At 41.7% G+C, this 18643-nt stretch overlaps 2 protein-coding genes across 2 annotated transcripts in view; one reads left to right on the forward strand and one right to left on the reverse strand.

The window, feature by feature from the left end:
- The window catches only part of RRM1 (ribonucleotide reductase catalytic subunit M1), a 37916-nt gene extending 36688 nt beyond the window's left edge, over positions 1-1228 (forward strand). The window contains exon 19 of the mRNA XM_039252049.1: positions 209-1228. Within this exon, the coding sequence (XP_039107980.1) occupies positions 209-397 (189 nt within the window). The 3' untranslated portion in view covers positions 398-1228. The remainder of the gene's footprint in view (positions 1-208) is intronic.
- An 8265-nt stretch (positions 1229-9493) lies between these two features.
- Positions 9494-18643, reverse strand: part of LOC120245137 (olfactory receptor 52Z1-like) — a 17347-nt gene continuing 8197 nt past the window's right edge. The window contains 3 exon segments of the mRNA XM_039252055.1: positions 9494-9553; positions 9556-10572; positions 12553-12682. Coding sequence (XP_039107986.1) covers positions 9494-9553; positions 9556-10572; positions 12553-12682 — 1207 coding nt within the window.

The raw sequence follows: 18643 nt of genomic DNA on the forward strand, positions 1-18643 counted from the left end.
CAAACAGATAAGCTTTTTTAGGGGTAAAGGGAACACAATATACTGACTCTTTCTCTTTAAGTATTTTTGAGAAAGCTTCCTAGAGGAGTTGGAATTTCAGATTTAGAAAACAATCTGATGTGGTTTATGGAAAGGTATTTAAAACATTAGTTTTGAATGTCTAGTGTTCTTACAGTTTCTAATAGTTGTATTTGCTTCCTTTGTGTAGGGTTTGAAGACTGGGATGTATTACTTAAGGACACGACCAGCAGCAAATCCAATCCAGTTCACTCTAAATAAGGAGAAGCTGAAAGATAAGGAGAAGGCAACAAAAGAAGAAGAAGAGAAGGAAAGGAACACAGCAGCCATGGTGTGCTCTTTGGAGAATAGAGAAGAGTGTCTGATGTGTGGGTCCTGAGAAAAGGCTTAGAAGAGACCAGCACTTCCTCACAGCCAAACTGCTTCTTGAGCATAGATAGGCAGAGTAGATTTGCTTGAAGTGCTAAGGTTTTGCTGGACCTTATTGCAGCACAAGGATCAATTGATTTGAAGTACTGTTTCTGTGTAATAGTGTGAAAGTACTGATATTTTAAATTGATATATTGGGAATCAAAGTAGAAGTTTTAGGAATGCAGAAGTCATCTTGCAAATAGGAAGTGATTGAATAGGGTTTCATTGCCCACCTGGCACTCCTTTTCTTATGACCTCAGTTTTCATAAGAAGACTTAGTTTTGCTACTTTGACTGGTGGGTCCATAGAAGCAAAACTGAGTCATAACCTGTTAGAAGTGTTGGCGGGACCTTTATTTGGATAAGGTCCTATTGGTCATTCTAAAATAAACATTTCAGAGTGATTATGTGAGACCAAATTTGTCATTTATTTTCATACAAAGGTCAAATTTGAAAAAACATTTTGTTTTTTTGAGTTCAGGGAGGAAATGTTAAGAAATTGCTTAGATGCCTTCTAGAATTCTGATCTTAACATATGCCTATTCTTTCTTTCTATTGTAAAATATACTAGCATAAATGTTACTGTTTTACTCATTTTAAAGCATACAATTTAGTAACATGAAGTACGTATACAACCATCACCACTATCTATTTCCAGAAATTTTTATCATCCCAAACAGAAACTCTAAAACAACAAATCCTCACTCCTTCACCGTTCAATCCCTGGTAACCTCTGTTCTGCTTTCTGTTTTTGAATTTATTCTAGGTACCTCATATAAATGGAATACTATAATATGTGACCTTTTGTGTCTGGTTTATTTCACTTAGCATGTTTTCAGGGTTCATCCATGTAGCATATAGCAGACTTTAATTCCTCTTAAAGACTGAGTAATATTCTATTGTATATATGTATATATTACAGTTTATCCATTCATATGTTAATGTTATTCCCACATTTTGGCTATTGTGAATAATGCTCCTCTGAACATCAGTGCACAAGTATCTGAATTCCTGTTTTCAGTTTTTTGGGGGTATATACCTAGAAGTGGAATTGTGGGAATATATCATAATTCAGTGTTTAACTTTTTGAGGAAATACCAAACTTTTCTATAGGCTCAAGTGGCAACATTTTACATTCCTACCAGTAGTGCATGAGAGTTCCAATTATTCCACATCTGTGCCAACACTTGCATTTTTTTGTATTTTTTATACTAACCATCCCAGTGGCTTTTGACAGTTTGATTACACTGTACCTTGGTGTGGTACCTTCTTGGATCAGTAGATTTACATCTTTCACTAAATTTGTGAAGTTTTCAACCATTTTTCTTCACACAGTCTTTTTACCCCTTTTTCTCTTTCTTTTCCTTCTGGGACTCCTGTAATGCATCACTCAGTCCATTATTTATGTCCCACAGATTCCTCAGGGGTCATTTACTTTTCTTAATTCTTTTTCTGTTCCTTAGGTTCGATAATTTCAACTGTCCTATCATCAAGGTCATTGATTCTTCTTCACACTCATATCTGTTTGAGACTCCCTTAGTGAATTTTTCATCTCACTTACTCTTTTCAGCTCTAAAATTTGTTTCCTTTGAACAGTTTCTGTCTCCTTGTTGATACTCTGATTTTAATACATTGTTTTTCTGATTTCCTTTACTTATTTGTCCATGTTTTCCTTCAGCTCTTCATGAGCATTCTTAAGACGGTTGTTTTAATATCTTCGTCTAGTAAGTCTGGTGACCAGGTTCCTCAGGGATGCTTTCTGTCAATTTTTCTTGTTCCTTTGAATGAGCTATGTTTTCCTATTTCATTGTAATGCCTGTGATTTTTTGGTTGTTGAAATCCCATGTTTGACCCTTTTCCAAACTGCTTTTGCAGAGACTGTTCCCTAGTGTATAAATCACTGAAATCTCTGTTCACTTAATGTTTTGACAGATATCCTTGAATTTCAGGAGCTCTCTGGGCAGATTGGCTCTGTGCTAGGGCACTTTTTACACATATGGGTAGGCTTTTTCTGAGCCTAGTCATCTGTGATGGTAAATTTTATGTGTCAACTGGCTAGGCCATGGTCTAGACACAGATACTTGGTCAAACACTAGACTAGATATTGCTGTGAAGATACTTTTTTAGATGAAACAAACATTTAAATCAGTAGACTTTGAGTAAATCAGTTTACTCACCATAATGTGGGTTCCTTATCCAATCAGCTGAAGGCCTTAAGAGAAGAAAGATTGAGGTCCCCTAAGGAAGGACTTTTGCCTTCAGTCTGCCTTTGGACTTGAGCTACATCAGTTCTCCAGGTCTCTAGTGTCCCAGCCTGCTCTGCAACTTTGGATTTGCTAGTTCCACAATTGTGTGAAATAGTTACTTTTAAAATCTCTCTCTCTCTCTCTCTCTCTCCTTTTCCCCCTTCCCTCTCCCCCTTTCTCCCACATCCCATTTTCTCATTGGTTTTATTTCTCTCTCTAGAGAATGAGAACCCTGACTGATACAGATTTGGGGACCATAAGTAGTTCTAGAGGAGTAGAATCTTAAGGATGAATCTTCTGAATTGGTTCTGGAGTTTCTGGAATTGATTCTCTAATCTGATTAGATTTAAAGGCACTAATGACTATTTCCAGTGGTAAAGGAAGTATTGATAGTTTATGGAGTGATGTAGTAATAGATCAACACTCAGAATACCATCATTGGATACTCCTAATCAAATACTTACAAGAGGCACAGTGCTGGGTGATTGTGTGTATGTTCCACCTCAGGGGTGTATCAACTCTCCAGCCCTTTGTCATAATTTAGTTCATCTTGATCACCTTTTCCACAGTATATCACACTGCCCCAATACCTCGATGACATGCTGATTAGACCTACTGAGCAAGAAGTAACAACTACTCGACTTATTTTGTGTGTCAGAGGGTGGGAAATAAATCTGACAAAAATTCAGGGGCCTTCTACCTCCATAAAATTTCTAGGCATCCAATGGTTTGAGGCATATTGAGTGAAAGATAAATTGTTGTATCTGGCTCCTCCCACAAGCAAAAGACTGTCACTATTCCTACTGGGTCTCTTTGAATGTTGAGTCAGCATGGCAGTCAGCATTCCTCATGTGGGTGTGCTACTCTGGCCTATTTACCAAATGACCTGAAAAGCTGCTGGTTTTGAATAGGGCTTGGAACAAGAGGAGGCTCTGCAACAGGCCAAGGCTGCCCTGCAGCTGCTCTGCCACTAAGGCCGTATGATCTAGTAGGTCTGTGGTGTTGGAGTGGTGGTGGCAGATAGGCTTGTTGTTTGGAGCCTTTAGCAGACTCTTAGGATTTTGGAGCAAAGCCCTGCCATCCTCTGTTGATAAGTACTCACCTTTTGAGAAATGTTTTTTGGTTTTCTTTTTCAAGATTGCTTTGGTATTCAGGGTCTTCTGGTTCCACACAAATTTTAGGATTATTTGTTCTAGCTCTGTGAAGAATGCTGGAGATATTCTGATAGGGATTGCATTGAATATGTAGATTGCTTTGGGTAGTATTGACATTTTAACAACATTTGTTCTTGCTACCCAGTAGCATGGAATATTTTTCCATTTTTTGATGTCTTCAATTTCTTTAATAAGCTTTGTATAGTTTTCAGTGAATAGGTTTTTCACTTCCTTGGTTAGATTTATTCCTAGGTATTTTAGGGTTTTGGTGCAATTGTAAATGGGATTGATTCCTTGATTTCTCTTTCTGTTGCTTCATTATTGGTGTATGGGAATACAACTGATTCCTGTGCATTGATTTTATATCCTGCAATTCTGTTGAATTCATAGATCAGATCTAGCAGTGTTTTGGTGGAATCTTTTGGATTTTCCATATAGAATATTATGTCATCTGCGAAGAATGAAAGTTTGACCTCCTCCTGGCTGATTTGGATGCCTTTTATTTCTTTGTGTTGTCTGATTGCTGAGGCTATTATGTATTATGCTTCCAGTATTATGTTGAATAACAGTGATGAGAGTGGACATCTTTGTCTTATTCCTGACCTTTGGGGGAAAACCCTCAGTTTTCTCCATTGAGGATGATATTAGCATTGAGTCTTTCATATGTGGCTTTTATGATCTCGATGTATTATCTTTCTATCCCTACTTTCTTGAGGGTTTTTATCAAGATAGGATGTTGTATTTTGTCAAATGCTTTCTTTGCATCTATTGAGAGGATCATGTGGTTCTTGTCGTTTCTTTTCTTGATGTGACGAATCACATTGATTGTGCATATTGAATGAGCCCTGCATCCCAGGTATAAATCCCACTTGGTCGTGGTTAATAATTTTTTAGTGTATTGTTGGATCTGGTTAGCTAATATCTTGTTGAGGATTTTTGCATACATGTTCATCAGGGAAATTGGTCTATAATTCTCCTTTTCAGTGGGGGTCTTTGTCTGGTTTTTGGAATCAACATAATGCTGGCTTCATAGAAAGAGTTTGGAAACTTTCCTTCCATTTCTATTTTTTGAAACAGCTTCAAGAGAATAGGTGTTAACTCTACCTTAAATGTTTGTTAGAATTTCCCTGGAAAGCCATCTGGCCCTAGACTCTTGTTTTTGGGGAGATGTTTGATTACTAATTCGATTTCTTTACTGGTAATGGGTGTGTTCAAATTTTCTATTTCTTCCTGTTTCAGTTTTGGTAGTTTATATATTTCTAGGAATTTGTCCATTTCTTCCAGATTGTCCATTTTATTGGTGTATGATTGCTCATCATATTCTCTTATTATTGTGTGTATTTCTGCTGTGTTGGTTATAATCTCTCCTGTTTCGTTCTTGATTTTATTTATTTGGGTCCTTTCCTTTTTCTTTTTGATCAAACTAGCTAGTGGTTTATCAATTTTGTTAATTCTTTCAAAGAACCAGCTCCTGCTTTCATTGATCTGTTCCACTGTTTTTTTTTTGGTTTCAATAGCATTGATTTCTGCTCTTATCTTTATTATTTCCTGTCTTCTGCTAGTTTTGGGTTTTATTTGCTGTTCTTTTTCTGGCTCTTCAAGGTGTAAAGTTAGGTTATGTATCCGAGACCTTTCTTCCTTTTTTAGGATGGCATGGATTGCTATTTACTTCCCTCTTATGACTGCCTTTGCTGCCTCCTAGAGGTTTTGAGCTGTGGTATTATCATTCCATTAGCTTCCATGTATTTTTTAATTTCTGTTTTAACTTCTTAGTTAGCCCATTCATTGTTTAGTAGAATGTTCTTTAGTCTCCAAGTATTTGTTACATTTCCAAAATTTTTGTTGTGGATTTTGAGTTTCACAGTGTTGTGGTCTGAAAATATGCATGGTATGATCTCAATCTTTTTGTACTTATTGAGGGCTGATTTGTGTCCCAGTATGTGATCTATTCTGAGAAGAATGTTCCATGTGCACTGGAGAAGAGTATATTCTGCTGATTTAGGATGAAATGTTCTGAATATATCTGTTAAGTCCATCTGGTCCAGTGTGTCACTCAAAGCCATGGTTTCCTTGTCGATTTTCTGTTTAGATGATCTGTGCATTGCTGTAAGTGGGCTGTTGAAGTCTCCTACTATTATGGTATTATCAATGAGTTTCTTTATGTTTGTGATAACTGATTTATATATTTGGGTGCTGCCACATTTGGAGCATAAATGTTTAAAATTGTTAGGTCTTCTTGGTGGATAGACCCCTTCATTATGATCTAATGCCCTTCTTCATCTCTTGTTACAGTCTTTATTTTAAAGTCTATATTGTCTGATAGAAGTATGGCTACTCTGGCTTTCTGTTGTGGACCATTAGCATGATAGATGGTTCTCCATCCCCTTACTTTCAATCTGAAGGTGTCTTGTGGTCTAACATGGGTCTCTTGTAAACAGCATATAGATGGATCATGTTTTCTTATCCATTCTGTTACCTATGTGTTTGGATTAGAGCATTCAGTCCATTGATGTTTAGAGAGAGTATTGAAAGATACAAATTTATTGCCATTATGTTGCTTATAGAGTGGAGTTTCTCGGGGGTGTTCTCCAGTCCTTTCTAGTCTTTGTTCCTTTTGCCCCCCCACCCCACCCCCCGTCTTTTCTCCCTTCAGAGTCTCCCTTAAATTTCTTGCAGGGCTGGTTTAGTGGTCACGAACTCCTTTAATTTTTGTTTGTCTGGGAAACTTTTTATCTCTCTTATTTTGAATGACAGCCTTGCTGGATAAAGAATTCTCGGCTGCATATTTTTCTGATTCAGCACATTCAATATATCCTGCCACTCCTTTCTGGCCTGCCACATTTCTGTGGATAGGTCTGCTGCAAACCTGATCAGTCTTCCCTTGTAGGTTAAGGACTTTTTTTTTCCCCTTGCTGCTTTCATGATTCTTTCCTTGCCTAAGTATTTTGTGAATTTGACTATGATATGCCTTGTTGATGGTCGGTTTTTGTTGAATCTTGTGGGAGTCCTCTGTGCTTCCTGGATTTTGATGTCTGTGTCTTTCCCCAAGTAAGGAAGGTTTTCCACTATGATTTGCTCACATAACCCTCTACCGCTTTTTCTCTCTTTTCATCTTCTGGGACCCCTGTGATTCTGATGGTGTTCCTTTTTTTAAATTTTTTAAAATGTTTTATTTATTTCTGAGAGAGAGAGACAGCCTGAGCTGGGGAGGGTCAGAGAGAGAGGGAGACACAGAATCCGAAACAGACTCCAGGCTCTGAGCTAGCTGTCAGCACAGAGCCCAATGTAAGGCTCGAACCCACCAACCGTGTGATCATGACCTGAGCTAAAGTCAGATGCTCAACCGACTGAGCCACCCAGGTGCCCTTGATGGTGTTCCTTTTTAATGAGTTACTGATTATTAAATCATGTTCTTTTGCCTTAGTCTCCCTGTTTTTTTCTGCTTCATTATTCTCCATAAGTTAGTCTATATTGCTGATTCACTGCTCTGCTTCCCTTGCTGACGTGGCATCCATTCAAGATTGCAGCTCAGTTATAGCTGTTTTATTTCATCCTGACTAGTTTTTACTTCTTTCATCTGCACAGGAAGGGATTGTAATCTATTTTCAACCCCAGCTAATATTCTTATTATCATGATTCTAAATTCTGGTTCAAACATCTTGCTTGTATCTGTGTTAAGTTCCTGGCTGTCATTTCTTCCTGCTCTTTCTTTTGGGTTGAATTCCTTTGTTTCATCATTTTGAAGGAAGAAAAGGAATTAATGAGGTAAAAAAAAAATCAAAATTAAAAAAATAAAAACAACACACACACACACACACACACACACACACAAATCAAATCATGCTAGATCCTAGGTGTGTTTTGGTCTGGTGTTGAAAAGAGCTTGAGAGAAAAAAAAGGACAAAAAGAAAATTTTGAAAATTTGAAAAAATGAATAACATGAAATAGAATAAAATGAGATGATGGAAATAAAAGAGAAGTTCAAATATTTACCAAAAAAGTTAAACAGTAGAAAAAATGTTTTAAATAATTGAAAATAAAAATAAATTTTTTCTTTCTGTATTCAAGAAAAAGAAACAAAAAAGGAAAAAATTTCGATATATGGACCAGCAAACAGACTGAAATATGATTGAAATTACATCATTTTCCCCTAGAAAGTCAAACTATTAAGCACTTTATATTGTGTAAACTAAGCAGGTGGAGAAACTTGTTTCTGAAAAGTGCGGTTGGCCCAGGTGGGTGGATCTTAGTGTAACAGCTCCATTCTCCACTAGATGGCGCTGCTTAGCTTACTGGGGTCGATTGTTGTAGAGCGTGTAGGTGTGTATGCGCATGCGCGGGAGGGTGGAAATGGCGTCACCCAGTTGCCCAGTGTCTCCTGTGGTAATTCTCTTCTCCCGGGTTGGCAATCTGCACCCCTCCTTTGTTTCTGGCCTCAGTCCACTCCCTGCTTTTACACGGTCTGTGACCAAGCCATCAGGTTGCCAGGCAGCAACTCCCTCCAGAGTTTTATCCCAGATACAGCTGTTTCCCGACCCCTCGCTTCTGCGGAACTGTGGCTTTGACCCGTTTCGCCTCTGTGCGGGAGAGTCTCACCATGTTCGGGCAGCACCCAGGAACGTTCACAGAACTGTGCTGCTGTTGATACCCAGAGACTGCAGCTGGGTGCCAGCCCGCCCCAGGAAAAGTTCATGCGATTGCGTAGCAGCAGTGTTTCGGGGATTATGGAAAATCACAACACACATCTGGCACCGGGCTTCACCCTTCAGGACCTTGTTCCAGCACCAGTGAATGTGGTTGTTCTCTGGGGTCTGCTGTGATGTTTGCCTATGGGGGCCACACAGCCTCTACCCAGAGTCATCCCAGCAGGGCAACCGCCTCTCCTGGTGTGGCCCAAGGACCTCTGGACTTCACTCTGCTCCTGGGGATTCGCCCTTCTCAACAGAGCACTGCCAGGTATCAGGCTCCAGTTTCAGACTCTGTGATCCCCCTGTTTATAGAGTTTTAATGGAGCTTAAACTCACCTTTCTCCTTTCTCCCTTTTTAGTTCAGTCCCTGTGGCTGTTTACACTTTTCCACTTTCTCTCCAGCTGCTTTTGGGGAGGAGGGTGCTTTCCTGGTACTCTCCCCTGGTCTCTGTCCTCTCTCTGCAAGCAAAAACAGCTCCCTGTCCTCCGCGGCTTCTTTCTCCCCCAGTTCACCTCTCCATGCCTCATACCTGCTGAGTTCTGTGGTTCAGGTTGTGCAGATTGTTGTGTTAATCCTCAAATCAGTTTTCTAGGTGTGCAGGATGGTTTAGTGTTGATTTGGCTGTACTTCATGGACCTGATACACACGCATTAAAAACTTCCATGCTCTTCTGCTATCTTGGCTCCTCCCCCCCATACATCCAAATATTAACTGGGGCTTTCTCAGGAGTCAGGGGGAAGAGGACAAAGAAACTAAACAAAGATAATTAGGGAAAAGCAATTTTATTATTGGAATGGAAATAGAAAAAGCATTCTAAGAATTTAAAAAGCAGTAGTTGGCCAACAGTGGATCTTCTCTTGAATCCATAATCTCATGATTTCAGTCTGTCCCTCAGTGATGCCTGCTTATTTCTTATTCCCAGAAGTCACAGCCCCAACTTCCTCTCACTGATGAAGTCCTCTCCTATCACTTCCTCTCAGTAATAAAGTCCTCTCACTCTAGCAGTTGCCCCTACACTCTCATATTCTGCCGTCTCTTTGGCTTCTCCCCAACTTCCTGGGCTGATTTCTTCCCATATAGCATCTTTTCCACATGTTGCCGGATCTCCATGGTTCGCACACCATAAATGACCGGATTCAAGGCTCCGGGGAGCAGCAAGTAGATGGCACTGAGCAGGTTCTGGACATCCTGAGACACAGTCTTGGCCACTCGGAAGACAATGGAGGTGGAGAGACCAGAGAGGTAGATAGTGAGGATGACCAATAAGTGGGAGCCACATGTGTGCAAGGCCTTGGCTCGGGCTCACTTGGAAGAGATCCGGAAGGCAGCATAGATGATGCGGGTGTAGGAGGTCCCTAGCAGGGCTAGATCAAAGATCACAGTGACCAACCGCATGGCCAGTCCTAACCTATTGTTAAAAGTCAAGTCTCCACAAGCTATGCTCAGCAGTGCAATGTACTCACAGGCAAAGTGTCGAATCACCATTGTCTGACAAAATCGAGCTCGTGACGTTAGCACCACCAAAGGCACTGCCACTCCCAGGCTCCGTGTCAGGGCCAGAATGGCCAGGACATGGAGCAGGCGGGAAGTCATCAGATCAGTATAGCGGAGTGGGTGATAGATGGCTACATAGCGGTCTAGGGCCATGGCCAGCAGGATATTGTAGTCCAGAAGGAGAGTGAAGTAGATAAAGAACATCTGGGCCAGGCAGCCACGCAGTGACATGGGGTTAGTATAATGCACAAAGCCCTCCAGCATTTTGGGCATCACGGCTGTGGCAGCACAAATGTTGACAGCCAGGAGCAGGGCGATGAGCATGTACATGGGCTGATGCAGGCTCCGCTGGGCCATCACCGTGTGGATGACCAGGGCATTGGCAGAGATGATCATCACATAAAGGAAGGTAAGAGGCAGGAGCAGGAGGGGCCGCCACTCTCGCAATCCAGGGAAGCCCACCAGGAAGAAGTTGGTGTAGGAGATGTTGAAGGCACTCGTATCTCCATCATCACCCGTTAGCTTTGGCCTTGGGTTGGCCCCAGGAGTGGGGATCAGAGACTGTTAGGACAAAATGGTCAATGGAAGAAAGCCTATTTCTATTTTAGGGCCTGAGAGGTTTGTGATGAGGGTCCACCTCTTCATGTACATATGTCTATTACTTTGGGGCACAGAAGGTGGTATGCCAGGTGTTACAGAAGCTACAGAGGTGAACAGACATTCCTTGTCCTCAGGGAGCTCTTTGCCTTTGCGTGTGAAATGTAACCTTACAAGATCCTTGTTTATCATGATGTTCCAGGTATTTAATTGCTGAGCAAGAGATTAGGAGGAAAAGTAGGTGTGGTACATGAGGGAAAAGAAAATGTAATGGGGGGGCTGGGGGACTCAGTCAGTTAAATATCTGACTTCAGCCCAGGTCTGTGGGTTTGAGTCCTGGGTCAGCTCTCAGTGCAGAGCCTGGAGCCTGCCTCTGATTCTGTCTCCCTCTCTCTGAATCTCCCCTGCACTCTCTCTCTCTCTCTCTCTCTCTCTCAAAAATAAATAAACATTAAAAAAAGTAAAAAAGTGATGGGCCAGAGGTAAAACTATAAAGCACGAAGAAAACCTTTGAAAGGAGGAAAAGAAAGTATATGAGGAATTTGTGGTCCAAGAAGCCTGGAAGAACCAGGTGGAGTTCTTCGCTTTTGTGCCCGGGTGCACTGTGGCAAGGCCAGGTGAAAGTTGCTGGATCTCAGACAACAGGGACTCTTGCCTTCCTAAGCCTCTATAGACTGACTCTGGGGCCTCCTGCCTGGCCTTGTCCTCAGCGTCATGGATGAGGATTTTGCTTTCCTCTAAGAATGTAAGCTCCCAGACAGCAGGGTAAAGCGTTCTTCCCGCATGTTCCTGGAGCTACAAGTGCAGATCCCCCCACCCCCACCCCCGCCCAGGCATCAAGGAGGTCTCAAGCACTGCTTGTTGAGCAGGCCAAGGAGGAACAGGAAGAAGATGGGAGGAGGCTGAACATTTAGTTGAGCTCTGAGAGCAGTAATTTCAAAGTTTTGACCAAATTTTTGTGTAATTAAGGAAGCAGATAGGAAAAGGTCCAGAGTGTTAGAGTTTGAACTAACACAGATTACATGAAAATAGCTAACACCTAAAGGACATTTACCATATGGCAGGCAGTGTTTTCAATCCTTTCATGGATTCACTTTGTAAAATCTTGATTGTGCCAGTGAAGAAGTAAGGCACAGAAAGATTAAGTCTAGTTCCAGGTCACACAGCTAGTAAATGGCAGAGCTGAATTTGATGCCAGGCAGTCAGACCTTTAGGATGACTGACTGTTCCCTGCCCAGCTTGCCCGAGACTTCCCTGGAGTTCGCACTGAATATCTGGTGTCCCAGGACACCTTTTGGGCAGATCACTCCACTCTTACTACTAATAACGTTGAAGATTAGAGAAGCCTTATTGATGTGGAGCAGCTAGGAGATAGTCTTCCTTTTTAATCAATGTATTGTCTCTGAAAACCACGTTTATGTGAGTGTTGCTATAACCACCTTCTGAATACTCAGAAGAATAAAGAGGCATGGCTGTAAATTCACAGGGAGACTTTCAAAGGAACTAGCTTTGGAATTCCAACGCCCAGCATGGGAGATCTTTTGGAAAATCTTAGAGCATTATTTTATACAGAATAACCCGGACTTTGGGAAATGTACCATTAGTGGGGTTGGGCAAGGGCCAGATGACATCGTGGGAGGGGGTAAAGATCCTTAGAGTGGGGGACTTTCATAGCGGGAGGGTGGGGTTGAGAAGCTGAGAATGAGGTGAGAGGCAGTCCATGATAGGACAGAGGGCAAGGAAGAAGTGCAAGCTAGAGGAGCGCTGGCCAAGAAGGTGTTTAAGGACCCAAGCTTCTTCCCAAATACCAGAGAGTGTTCATCGTTAAGAAGCTTAACGAGCTGTCACGTGAACTGTAATTTGCCCTTCTGTTTTGTATTTTAGGATTACTCAAGGAGCTCCTAGACCCTAAAGCAGTCAAGAAAGGAAATGTAGAATACCAACCTCCTCAAGGAGGAGCAGAAGGGATGAAAAATACCGTAAGGGACGAGCAGATCCGTTAACTCGCTGGTGAAAGTCTGGAGAGAGATGAAGAGATGTTGCTAGAGTCACATCAGTCAGACTTAGGAACCAACTGGAAGTGGGGAAGAGGAATGGACAGTAATTTCAGGGTTTTTGTTGGTAGCCATGATGACTGCACTGGTGCTCCTAAAAGTTGAGAAAGAGGGAGCAGGGTTGGGGTGGTCGGAGGTCCAATTCATTAATCACACTTGGATGTGGTGAGGGCTCCCAGATGAAGAGTTGCCCAGTCAACAACCGGAAGTCAGATGGAGAGCTCAGACCCTGAAGGATTAAGGCTGGAGATGACTATGTGAGGATTAGAAATTTATGGAGGGCATGAGACAGAATCCTAAGGAGCAGATGGCAGTTGAAGGAGACTGAGGAAAAGAGGGGAGAGAGGTAGTCAGAGCCAGGAGCGAATGGAGTTCTGGAAACCAGAGGACAGGCTTGGTTGCTCTGGAGGCTTCAAGGTAAAGGGATTTACAGACTGAGCAGAGGCAAAAGACCAACCGAGCCAACTCGCCCTACAAGTAGCAGAGGAGGGGGACAGAGAATGAAGAGGCCAGAGCCATGTGCTCTCTGTAGAAAGAGGCTCACCTCCTCCACTGGAAAAGTCAAAACCACACACATAACTTCTTTAACTCCACCTTGTCCTCACAGACTGGCAACAATGTTCGTCTCTTTTCCTTCAGTTCCTGGGGAGAGATGTCTCTTCTCTCTTTTGTCCTTAGGACATATTGTACTTCTCCCCCCCTCCTCCCTCAGCCTATGAAAAATTTCATCTCTGTCAGGAGAAAATAAACTCTACCTTAACTTCCTATAACCCTCTAGTTTTTCATCTTTCTCCTCATATTTATTTGTTTGTTTGTTTAAAGTTTATTCATTTATTTTGAGAGAGAGTGCAAACAGGGGAGAGGCAGAGAGAGAGGGAGAGAGAGAATCCCAAGCAGACTCTGCACCATCAGCGTGACCCTGACTTGGGGTTCAAACTCACGAACCATGAGATCATGACCTGAGATGAAATCAAAAGTCAAGTGCTTAACAGACTAAGCCACCTAGGTACCCCTCTCTCCTCATCGTCAAAGCAAAGACCTGGATGTATCTTTATTGTGCATAATCGCTGGTTTGCTGATTGAGCTCCCTGCTAGATGGACAGTCTTGTCAGCAGGGAGACCATGGCCTTTTCATCTCTGTCCCAGTGCCCAACCCAATATCTGCTCAATAAGTGTTGTGTTGAAGGAATAAATGCATGCACAAAGAGATTTTAAGAAACATTCTCATTTGCAACCTAGAGCAGCCCTTGAAAGTGGAATGAATAAGGATGGGAGGAAAATTGAAACCCATTAAGGCTCAGAGATCCCAAGTGATTTGCTTAGTCTCAAATCTTATTTGATTAGTCTCACCTAACAAGAAGAGCCAGAACTGAAGTTCAGGACTTCTAGGATTCTTCCATCCACATCACAGTTTTCCCCCTGATCCCTCAACCCCCCTCCCCAAACACACACACAAGAGGAAACAACGGACAGACTCCAAACATTCTTAGTCTCAGCAGTAATATTAAGAGTTAGCATTTATTGAGCACTTACTACATGCCACACATGATTCCAAGGGTTTTTCCACATAGTAATGTAGTATTTCTTTAATGCTCACAGCAACCCTAAGAGGTGAATACTATTTATTAACCCTGCTTATAGGTGAGAACACTGAGGCTTAGAGAAGGTAGCTCATTTTCTTAAAGTCTCATAGATATTAAATGATAGGGCTGGGACATGAATGAACCTAGACTGTTGATGGTAATTGGTGGAGTTCAGATTCAATCTCAGGTTTTCCTGCCTCCAAATCCTCATCAAGCTCCTGTCTTCCCACCCCCAACCTCACCATGGAAGCCTGTAGTGGTGTCCTGTCGGGGCGCTGGCTGCTGTGGCTTTGGATTCACCTCTGAAAAGGTGAGGTTTCAAGGCACTGATCTATGAGGTTAAGGGGGAGAGATGGATAAGTAGACCTGTGGCTCCAGAGGAGGAGCCTGAGGAGATTCCCAGTGGGCTTTCATGTCCAAGGACACCAAGGAGAAAACAGTGAGAAATCCAGAACTCAGGGAGGACCCCAGGGAGAGATTGGGTGGAGGTGACAGTGTACTAACATTTTCATTTCTATGGCTCTTGGTGTTTCTCAGAGCGCAGTCACATCTGCTGACGAATTTATTTTACAGATGAGCCATTAGAGGCTTAGAGAGAACAAGTCAGGGTTCAGGTCAGATTCCATCCCGTGGGCACCAATAGGCAGAAGCTGGGTATTGCTGACTGGGATTACCTGAGGCTCAGAGGAGGAGAAGGGGCTCTTGCGATGTGGGGTTCAAGTGGGGGTTATATTGGCACTCAGGGATCGCCTAAAGGCGGGAAAGAGCACTTGGGTGACAATGGGAGAGCCAGGGACCTGATTTAGGAGTGGTGCATGTGTGCACATACACATAGAGATTGCTGAGGTTCCTACTTGCCCAGTGTGGGTGGCTCAGGGTCTGGGACAGGAGGTGACTTCAGTGTGGACTCTGCTGTGAATAGCCAAGACCCGCAGAAACGGAGGCTGATACCTCCAATACCAGGGAGGTATCACCGCTTTGTCTTCTAGTATTTGGAAATAGCAGAACTGCAAAGCTCTTCTTTTCCTCTTTCTCTGCTTTCTTTGGATTTAATATTTTTTTATGATTTGGTTCTATTTCTTTTTTAAAATATCTGTTTGTTTTTGAGAGAGAGAGAGTGCACACATGGGAGGGGGCAGAGAGATAGAGAGAATCTCAAACAGGCTCCATGCTCAGTGAGGAACCCTATGTGAGACTTGATCTCACAACCCTGAGATCATGACCTTAGGTGAAATCAAGAGTCAGACGCTTGACTGACTGAGCCACCAGGTGCCCTGATTCAATTCTACTTCTTAGCTTATTAGTTGTGCCTTATTTGTTGTGTCATTTTAGAAGTTGCTTTAACATTTATGATACATATTTTTAACTTACCACAGTCTATTTTAAATTGTGCCACTTCAACAAACAGCATGAGATCCTGACAGCAGGGTTCTTCTGTTTCCCCTCTCCCAGTATTTGTGTTACTGTGGTATGTTTTATTTCTACATAAATTATGAACTCCATAATACACTGTATATATTTTTGGCTTTACATAATCCATAATATCATAATGAGATTTAGAAAAATAAGAAAAAAATATTATGATTGAAAAATTCATTCGTGTTGCATGCTACTGTATTTCATTGTTTTTAATTTTTTTTAATGTTTATTTATTTTTAAGAGAGAGAGAGTGTGAACAAGGGAGGGGCAGAGAAAGAGGGAGACACAGAATCTGAAGCAGGCTCTAGGCTTTGAGCTGTGAGCACAGAGCCCAACGCAAGGCTTGAACTCACAAGCTGTGAGATCATGACCTGAGCTGAACTCAGACACTTAACCAACTGAGCCACCCAGGAACACCCTTTTTTTCTTTTTTACTTTTTTATTATTTATTTTTGAGAGATAGAAGGACAGAATGTGAGCAGGGGAAGGGCAGAGATCGAGAGGGAGACACAGAATTTATTATTTTAAAATTTATTTTTAAAAAATTTATTTATTTAAAATTTTTTCATCGGATAAAGGTATCCTTTAATCCCCATCACCTATTTCACCCACACCCCTACCCATCTCCCCATTGGTAACATCAGTTTGTTCTCTATAGGTAAGAGTCTGTTTCCTTGTTTTTTTATCTTTTTGTTTTTTGTTTGTTCGTTTCCTAAATTCCGCATATGAGTGAGATCATATGTTTTTTTTCTTTCCCTGACTGACTTATTTCACTTAGTAAAATACACTCTAGCTCCATCTACGTTGTTGCAAATGGAAAGATTTCATTCTTTTTTATGGCTGAGTAATATTCCATTGCATATTTATACCACAATTTCTTTATCCATTCATCAATCGATGGACATTTGGGCTGCTTCCATAGTTTGACTATTGTAAATAACACTGCAATAAATAAAGGGTGCGTGTATCCCTTTGAATTAGTGCTTTTGTATTTTTGGGGTAATATCAAGTACTGTGATTACTGGATCATAGGATATTTTTTAACTGTTTGAGGAATTGCCATGCTATTTTCCACAGTGTCTGCACCAATTTACATCCCAACACTGTGCACGAGGGTTCCTCTTTCTCCACATTCTCACCAAAACTTGTTGTTTCTTGTATTTTTGATTTTAGCCATTCTGACAGGTGTGAAGTGATATCTCATTGTAGCTTGATTTGCATTTCCCTGATGATAAGAGATAATGAATACCTGTTCATGTGTCTCTATTGGCCATCTATATGTCTTCTTTGGAGAAATCTCTGTTCATGTCTTCCATCCATTTTTAAATTGGATTATTTGTTTTTTGAGTGTTGAGTTGTATCAGTTTTTTATGTATTTTATTTTCTTAAATAGTTTATTGTCAAGTTGGTTTCCATATAACAACCGGTGCTCATCCCAACAAGTGCCCTCCCCCATGCCCATCACCCCCTTCCCCTTTCCCCCACTCCCATTAGTACTCAGTTTGTTCTCAGCATTCAAGAGTCTCTCACGGTTTGCCTTCCTCCCTTTCCCCAATGATTTTTCCCCTTTCTTCTCCTTCATGGTCCTCCGTTAGCTTCCTCCTAATCCACCTATATGTGCAAACATATGGTATCTGTCCTCTGCCTGACTTATTTCACTCAGCATAACACCCTCTAGTTCCATCCATGTTGCAACACATAGCCAGATTTCATTCTTTCTCACTGCCATGTAGTATTCCATTGTATAAATATACCACATCTTCTTGATCCATTTATCAGTTGATGGACACTTAGGTTCTTTCATGTTTTGGCTATTGTTGAGAGTGCTGCTATGAACATTGGCATACATGTGCCTCTATGCATCAGCACTCCTGTATCCCTTGGGTAAATTCCTAGCAGTGCTACTGCTGGGTCATAGGGGAGTTCTATTATTAATTTTTTGAGGAACCTTATACTGTTTTTAGAGCGGTTGCACCAGGTTACACTCCCACCAACAGTGTAGGAGGGTGCCCATTTCTCTACATCCTCGCCAGCATCTAGTCTTCTGATTTGTTCATTTTAGCCACTCTGAGTGGCGTGAGGTGATATCTCAGTGTGGTTTTGATTTGTATTTCCCTGATGATGAGGGACGCTGAGCATCAATCATGCGTCTGTGGCCATCTGGATGTCCTCTTTGGAGAAGTGTCTGTTCATATCTTCTGCCCATTTCTTCACTTGATTGTTTGTTTTTCAGGTGTGGAGTTTGGTGAGTTCCTTATAGATTTTGGGTACTAGCCCTTTATCTGATATGTCATTTGCAATTATCTTTTCCTATTCCATCAGTTGTCTATTAGTTTTATGGATTGTTTCCTTTGCTGTGCAGAAGCTTTTAATCTTGATGAGGTCCCAAGAGTTCATTTTTGCTTTTGATTCCCTTGCCTTTGGGGATGTGTCAAGTAAGAAGTTGCTGCGGTGGAGGTCAAGGAGGTTGTTTCCTGCTTTCTCCTCTAGGGTTTTGATGGTTTCCTGCCTCACATTCAGGCCCTTTATCCATTTTGAGTTTATTTTTGTGTATGCTGTGAGAAAGTGATCTAGTTTCATTCTTTTTTTTTTTTTTTACAATTAGTTTATTGTCAAATTAGTTTCCACATAACACCCAGTGCTCATCCCCACAAGTGCCCTCCTCCATGCCCATCCCTCCTCCCCCCCACATCCATCAGTCCTCAGTTTTTGTCAGCATTCAAGAGTCTCTCATGGTTTGCCTCTCTCCCTTTCCCCCACCATTTCCCCCCTTCTTCTCCCCCTTGATCCTCAGTTAAGTTCCTCCTAACCCTCCTATACGTGCAAACATATGATATTTGTCCTTCTCTGCCTGACTTATTTCGCTCAGCATAATACCCTCAAGGTCCATCCATGTTGCTACACATGGCCAGATTTCATTGTTTCTCATTGCCATGTAGTATTCCATGGTATAGATAAACCACATCTTCTTGATCCATT

This window comes from Hyaena hyaena, unplaced genomic scaffold (assembly GCF_003009895.1).
Source record: "Hyaena hyaena isolate Hyena2069 unplaced genomic scaffold, ASM300989v1 scaffold_406, whole genome shotgun sequence".
In the NCBI taxonomy this organism is placed as follows: domain Eukaryota; kingdom Metazoa; phylum Chordata; class Mammalia; order Carnivora; family Hyaenidae; genus Hyaena; species Hyaena hyaena.